Raw genomic sequence first — 7,932 nt, 5'->3', positions numbered from 1 at the left:
TCTACGAGACCCCTCGGATCCAGATGGCGAATGATTAGTGCATAGGAACCCCTAACCAAACGGGGTCAAGAGGCCGCGCGCACGGGGCAGGCGGCGGGGCGGCTCGCCGAGGCCCCCGCGCGCTCGCGCCTCCCCGCCCGTGGCCCCGGCTCCGCCCCGTGACGTATGAGCTTCATTCATCGGGCTTATAAAAGCCGAGGCTGCGGCGCCTAGTACTCCAACCGCAGCGCCAGCGAGCAGCACAGAGTCCCAGACCCACCGAGCCGGCGGCGGCGCAGCTTGCGGGCAGTGACCGCGCTCCCTTCCAGCTCGGCTCCCCAGCCCCTCGGTCCCTCGCCCGGCTTCCACTTACCGCGAACATGATGTTCTCCGGCTTCAACGCGGACTACGAGGCGGCGTCCTCGCGCTGCAGCAGCGCGTCCCCGGCCGGGGACAGCCTCTCCTACTACCACTCACCCGCCGACTCCTTCTCCAGCATGGGCTCTCCGGTCAATGCGCAGGTAAGGGGGCTCCCCCAGCCGCGGGGACGGACACTGGTGGAGTCTGGGGCGGGACGCTCAGTGATACCGATTGAGTGGGGTGTGTGTGTGTGTGTGTGCGTGCGTGCCTCAGTTTCCCTCGGGACAGCGGCTGCCCGGAGCTACCCTGGCTTACTTAGCCGGGGGCGCCCGCACTTGTGAGCGCACGCAGAGGGGTCGTAGTAAGACTCGCTCGCTTCTTTCCACCTTAACCCGGGCCGCTTCCTCTGGTGCGCTTCGCGTCCGCACTCCCCGACCAACGCGTCTCACCGATAGATTCGCTAACTTAGAGCTTAGTTCCTCTGGGGAGGCGGTAAAAAGCGACCATCGCCCCTTCATCCCCCTCCCCGCGCCCCGTTCCCGGGGCCGCCGGGAGCCGGGAGGAGGGAGGCGAGGGGAGGGCGCCGCGGGCGGGGTGTGTAAGGCAGTTTCATTGATAAAAAGCGAGTTCATTCTGGAGACTCCGGAGCGGCGCCTGCGTCAGCGCAGACGTCAGGGATATTTATAACAAACCCCCTTTCAAGCGAGTGATGCTGAAGGGGTAACGGGAACGCGGCCGCGGGATGCAGGAGAAAGGCACCGCGCTGCGGAATCCTAGGGAGGCCACGGGGAACGCTTTCATCCAGGATAAAAGGCCTGGAAGGAGGCGCGAGTAGTTTATCTCTGGACCACAGGGCTCCATTCCCTCTCTCGCGCGCGCTGCTGCATGCGGCACGGGCTCCGCTCGCCCCACCTGTGTCTGGAACCTGCTGGCTCACGTCAGCTCTCCTCTTCTGTTTTGTTCCAGGACTTCTGCACGGATCTGGCTGTCTCCAGTGCCAACTTCATTCCCACGGTGACTGCTATCTCCACCAGCCCGGATCTGCAGTGGCTGGTGCAGCCCACCTTGGTGTCTTCTGTGGCCCCGTCGCAGACAAGAGCCCCACACCCTTACGGAGTCCCCACCCCCTCGGCCGGGGCTTACTCCAGGGCTGGAGTGGTGAAGACCATGTCAGGAGGCAGAGCTCAGAGCATCGGCCGGAGGGGCAAGGTAGAACAGGTGAGGAACTCTTTGGTACCTTGTGGTGATGGGAGGGGGGAGGGGAGGGGTGGAGAGTTGGCGGAGCCTACTATAGTAGAAAGGATGCAGTCCTGGTGAAATTGTCCTCAGTTCTAGACCTCAGAACCCTGGCTCCAAGCCTTTTCAATCTCCAGTCAGATTGACATAGTCTGACACCAAGAAGAAGTATCCTAGTAGTTTTTCCTGGATAGTTTTCCTAGCTCACGTTTTAGCCCTCACTCTGCTTTGTTCCCTTGCTGAGGAGCTTAATTTAAATGCAAGGCACATTCAGCCTGCAACTGCAGGTGAGCATGCTGGCTTCACTGAGAGGAGCAGATGCTGCGGGAGCCAGTTTCACTGGGGTGGGTGAATGGAGGCAGATGCCGATACTGAATGCTGCTCTCTTTTTTCTTCTAGTTATCTCCTGAAGAAGAGGAGAAAAGGAGAATCCGAAGGGAAAGAAATAAGATGGCTGCAGCTAAATGCCGAAACCGGAGGAGGGAGCTGACTGATACTCTGCAAGCGGTAGGTAGCGCCTGTGGGCCAGTCCTGTTTACAACTTATGAGGAAAGTTAGAGATTGGGCATGAGGGAGCGGAGTCCTTGAACCACGCTGTGTCTAATGCTTCCCTTGCTCTCTCTAAATACAGGAGACAGACCAACTCGAAGATGAGAAGTCTGCCTTGCAGACTGAGATAGCCAACCTGCTGAAGGAGAAGGAAAAACTGGAGTTCATCCTGGCAGCTCACCGACCTGCCTGCAAGATCCCTGATGACCTAGGCTTCCCCGAAGAGATGACAGTGGCATCCCTGGATTTGAGCGGGACCCTGCCAGAAGCCACCACTCCAGATTCCGAGGAAGCCTTCACCCTGCCTCTCCTCAATGACCCTGAGCCCAAGGCTTCGGTGGAGCCCGTCAAGAGCATCAGCAGCATGGAGCTGAAGGCTGAGCCCTTCGATGAATTCCTATTCCCAGCATCATCTAGGCCCAGCGGCTCCGAGACCGCCCGCTCTGTGCCAGACATGGACCTGTCTGGTTCCTTCTATGCAGCAGACTGGGAGCCCCTGCACAGTGGCTCCCTGGGGATGGGGCCCATGGCCACAGAGCTGGAGCCCCTGTGCACCCCCGTGGTCACTTGTACTCCTAGCTGCACTACTTACACGTCTTCCTTTGTCTTCACCTACCCCGAGGCTGACTCCTTCCCCAGCTGTGCAGCTGCCCACCGCAAGGGCAGCAGCAGCAACGAGCCCTCCTCTGACTCGCTCAGCTCACCCACACTGCTGGCCCTGTGAGCCTCCAGGGATGGGGAGGCAGCCGGCACCTGCCCGTGCCACTGCCTGAGCTGGTGCATTACAGAGAGGAGAAACACATCTTCCCGCAGGGTTTCTGTAGACCGAGGGAGGACCTGATCTGTGCGTGAAACACCCCAGGCTGTGGGCCTCTAGGACTTGAAAGCATTCGTGGCAGACTCAAGTCCTTACCTCTTCCAGAGATGTAGCAAAACGCATGGAGTGTGTATTGTTCCCAGTGACACATCTGAGAGCTGGTAGTTAGTAGCATGTTGAGCCAGGCCTGGGTCTGTGTCTCTTTTTCTTTCTCTTAGTCTTCTCATAGCATTAACTAATCTATTGGGTTCATTATTGGAATTAACCTGGTGCTGGATATTTTCAAATTGTATCTAGTGCAGCTGATTTTAACAATAACTACTGTGTTCCTGGCAATAGTGTGTTCCAATTAGAAATGACCAATATTAAATTAAGAAAAGATACACTTTATTTTCTAGTAGATAGAAATAAATAGCTATATCCATGTACTGTAGTTTTTCTTCACCATCAATGTTCATTGTAATGTAACTGATCATGCATTGTTGAGGTGGTCTGAATGTTCTGACATTAACAGTTTTCCATGAAAACGTTTTATTGTGTTTTTAATTTATTTATTAAGATGGATTCTCAGATATTTATATTTTTATTTTATTTTTTTCTACCTTGAGGTCTTTTGACATGTGGAAAGTGAATCTGAATGAAAAAATTTAAGCATTGTTTGCTTATTGTTCCAAGACATTGTCAATAAAAGCATTTAAGTTGAATGCGACCAATTTTGAGCTCTTTTCTTTCTGGGACTTCTGTAAGATCCTATATTGCAGACCAGTCTGTCAAGAAGGGAAGCTCCTGAAGCGAGATACACCTCTACATCACTTATCAGAGAGGGAAAGGAACCCAGCTAGTTTTGAAATATTTTACAAATATATGTCTTCATGTTGCATTGTTAAGATTCTGTACCAGGGCAGAGGATCCCTCTGCAACAGTTTGTGTGGGAAAGTGTCCTCCTCTCTCCTCCCTCCACCCTCCTTCTCTCTCTCCTCTTTCTTCTCCTCCCTCTCTTCCTCCCCATCCTCCTCCTGTTTTGGTAATGGTGAGGCAGGGGATATTTCTACCAAGTTGTGCTGATCTTAAACTTAGATGTTTTCATCATAAAGAAATGCTTTGGGGGGGGGCTGGGAAGGTGGCTCAGTGGCAGAGCGCTTGCCTTTCATGCATGAGGCCCTGGGTTCGATTCCTCAGAACCACATAAGCAGAAAAAGCTGGAAGTGGTGCTGTGGCTCCAGTGGTAGAGCGCTAACCTTGAGCTGAAGAGCTGAGGGACAGCACCCAGGCCCAGAGTTCAGGCCCTATGACTGGCAAAAAAAAAAAAAAAAAAAAAAGAAAAGAAAAGAAAAAGAAATGCTTTGGGCACATAGAGTTGAAAGCACAAAATTATTTCCAGTACAGAGTATGAAACCTAGGTCCTTGAGCATGCTAGGCAAGCTACACTCTAGCCTTATTTTTAAAAAAAATTTTTTTTGGTAGTACTGAGGTTTGAACTCAGGGCCTTACACTGGATAGACAGGTACTCTGCAGCTTGAACCATAATCTTAGAATCCTCCTTAGGTACTGGAGCTTGAACTTAAGCCTAAGTGTTACTTTTTATTTGCTCAAGGCTAACCCTCTGTCACTTGAGCCACAGCTCCACATCCTACTTTTTGCTGGTTAATTGGAGATAAGAGTCTTGCCTGGGCTAGCTTTGAACTAGGATCCTCAGATCTCAGCTTCCTAAGTAGCTACTATAACAAGAATGAGCCACTGGTGCCAGACCCTAACCCCTTATTTTTAACTATTTTCGTCAACTCATGTGATGGGTTCTTTCTACATCAAAAGCTAAAGATGTTGGAATGAATGACTTTCTTAATATTCTATCCTGGGGATTAAAATCTTAATACTTTTTGCCTAACCCTTCAGGCTGAACTGCCTCTTAATAATTGGTTTAGAGTTTTCCCTTGGCTTAAAAAACATCAGAATTTATTTCCCGTTCTCAACTGTAATACATATAAATTTTGTTAGACTATTTTATTCTTTTTTTTGGGAGGGGGGTCCGGTCATGGGGCTTGAACTCTGGGCCTGGGTGCTGTCCCTCAGCTCTTCAGCTCAAGGCTAGCATTCTACCACTTGAGCCACAGCGCCACTTCCGGCTTTTTTCTTATGTGGTGCTGAGGAATCGAACCCAGGGCCTCAGGCATGCAAGGCAAGCGCTCTACCACTGAGCCACCTTCCCAGCCCTAGACTATTTTATTCTTAAGTTAGCAAAATGAGAATCGTAATTTCTGAAGTTACTTTAATACCATATACTTCCATTCAGTTTACCCCAGGCAGAGAAGAAACTAGTTCTAAGAATTGAAAAGCACACAATCGCTGATCTTTCTGTAAATAAAAAGTTACATAATAGCTCAATAAGGAGAAGCCAACATGACTCTGAACAAGCTATAACGTAGAAACCTTATCATCTCAAAGAACATGACCTTTGTCTGCAGCACCTCTGGTAATGGGCTACTTACACGCACACCTACAAACCACAAAGAAAGGAGCCAGAGCCCTTCTATCCCTGCTCAGAAGCTGGTTTCCATGCACAGTCTGTGGAGGAGAAGCTTCAAGGCCAGGCCTCTAATATTTTTCAAATGAAAAAACACCAAATATTTTGCTTAGTGGGTGTGATTAATGGGGTATCACACTGGGTCAAGTTAAAAGTTTTAATGTAAAATGACAGTTCCATTAAGCTTGAGGTTCTCACCCATGTTCTCCTTGCTCCTCCCATAATAACTGACAGACATTTAAAAGCTTACTTTCGGCTTTTTAGAGCACTCATACATCACACACCACTTGCAATCATGAAAGTGGCTTTAGGCTTGCTGTTTGTTGTTGATAGGGTAAATAGCCTATACTCTTTAAATATGACATTAACTAAATACAGTAATAATATCACCAACCCAGATCTGAAATAACAAGGTAATAAAATATGTAAGGAACCCAGCTGGCTCCCTTAATAATAACCTAGGAAGAAGATTCCATAGACAGTAGCTCAACCTCTGTTTCTGGACATTGATCTGATGGAGGAATCCCCTTACTGGTCTCTGACAGTCCCATAGATGTAGAACATGGCTTTCCCTTTGACAGCACAGAACAGACCCTTCCTCTAGTTTACCACCGCCCATGCTGCTCCACCAACAAAGCACAGTAAAGCAAGCTAAGAGCTTGTCTGTAATCCTGACTACTTAGGAGGCTGAGATCTGAGAATCGAGGTTTGAAGCCAGCCCAGGAGACTCTACTCTCCAATTAACCACCAAAAAAGCAGGAAGTGGAGCCAGGAAAGAGCTGCCCAGATAGAGAACAGCTGGACCTCCATCCAGAGGGGTAGAATGGTAAGATTGATACCCTGCCACTTTCATGGTCTCAAGAGGAGAAAGGATGGAGATTCATTGTATTTATTATTATTCATTGTATTTATATGCTACTTTGTTGAATGGTAACTCCTTTGTACAACTACTTAGAGACAAAAATAAAAATAAAATGAGGAAAAAGGAATTCCTTATTTCTCCAGAGGGGATCTTTCCAAATCTTCCTTTCCCAACTCAGGATTCAGTGACTTTCATGTATGACTGATATTGGAATGTCTTTTTTTTTTTTTTCCGGTCCATTGTGGGGCTTGAACTCTGGGCCTGGGTGATGTCCTTCAGCTCTTCAGCTCAAGGCTAGCACTCTACTGCTTGAGCCACAGTGCCACTTCTGGTTTTCTGGTGGTTTATTGGAAACGAGTCTCACGGACTTTCTTGCTCAGGCTGGCTTTGAACCCTGATCCTCAGATCTCAGTCTCCTGAGTAGCTAGGATTACAGGCATGAGCCACTGGTGCCTGGCTGAAATGTCACTTTTCTTTGGGGAAAGACTTTAATACTTATTCAGATCTTGTCTCAATGAAACAGCTATCTCAGATCATTATCATGAACAGTCACACAAAATGTATACATACAGGGGAAGTGATACTACACACTTCCTTATGGAGATCTTGACACTTTAGGTTATCAGTAGTTTGTCAGACCTACCTTAAGACCTGGCACATAGTACAGGGTTGATGACTATTTTGCTTAGTGAGTGAATGAATTAGGGAAGTGTAACTCCTATTTCAGGACTCTGTGTGTATACACGTGCTAGTACTGGGGCTTGAACTTAGGGCTTGGGTGCTGTCCCTTAGCTTTTCTGCTCAAGGCTGGCACTCTGTCACTTGAACCATAGTTCCACTTTTGGATATTTTGATGGTAATTGGAGATAAGAGTCCTTTGGATTTTCTTACCTGGCCTACCTTAAACATAGATCTCAGTGTCCTGAGGTAACTAGGATTCCAGGCATGACCCACCAGCCCCTGGTGTTAGGATGTTACAGGGATTTCACATCTTTTATCTGGCTACAAATACTACCCTACTTCCATCCTTGCTTCCTGTAGGTCCTCCAGTGCCTGCCCTGAATTATCTCTGGCAATACAATCTTCTAAGAGAATGCATTGTTTCCGGTTCAAAATTAATTTTAGATGGAAAAGTTTAGAAGAAAGCCACTTCTTTTTGTAGGACAGTGGATTATGGATTCCACCTTGTCTTTGCATACCAATGAATCTTGTGCAGTTATCAAAATGAAAGGGTAGCATTTAACAGTTTGTTCTAATAATAGTCATCTGGTATCAACAGCTATTTCTATGTGTGAGTGAAAGTAAGTCAATTATGCTCTTTTGAATTAATGCACAAAAAGGAGACTGAGGCCACATGGAAGTTCCAGCATGGTTACTATAAGGAAATTTTTAGTTTTTCAGGACAAAATAAAACTAAAGCAAAAGTAACTAAAAGCAAAAAGTGTGAATCACCAAATTTCTCAAAACTAAATGAGATAGGAGCATCTCTGTCTCTCTTTGTGTTTGTCTCTTTTGTGTTAATAAAGGGGCCTGGGCTCTTTCCATAGCTTTTTGCTCAAGGCTGGCACTCTACCACTTGAACCAGCTCCACTTTCTCCTTTTGGCTGG

General features: G+C 48.1%; 1 protein-coding gene across 1 annotated transcript; it reads left to right on the top strand.

Annotated features, from left to right (window-relative positions):
* The first annotated feature begins 247 nt into the window (after positions 1–247).
* Fos (Fos proto-oncogene, AP-1 transcription factor subunit) lies at positions 248–3,650 on the top strand. The gene is made up of 4 exons (XM_070029684.1): positions 248–500; positions 1,306–1,557; positions 1,975–2,082; positions 2,207–3,650. The coding sequence occupies exons 1-4, from the start codon at positions 360–362 to the stop codon at positions 2,846–2,848; spliced, it is 1,143 nt and encodes a 380-aa protein (XP_069885785.1). The 5' UTR covers positions 248–359; the 3' UTR covers positions 2,849–3,650.
* The last annotated feature ends 4,282 nt before the right edge of the window (positions 3,651–7,932 follow it).

Source organism: Dipodomys merriami, unplaced genomic scaffold (genome assembly GCF_024711535.1).
Source record: "Dipodomys merriami isolate MVZ:Mamm:240054 unplaced genomic scaffold, mDipMer1.0.p SCAF_1, whole genome shotgun sequence".
NCBI lineage: Eukaryota > Metazoa > Chordata > Mammalia > Rodentia > Heteromyidae > Dipodomys > Dipodomys merriami.
The sequence above is the reverse complement of the archived record's forward strand: the minus strand, read 5'-3'. Positions and strand labels throughout refer to the sequence as shown.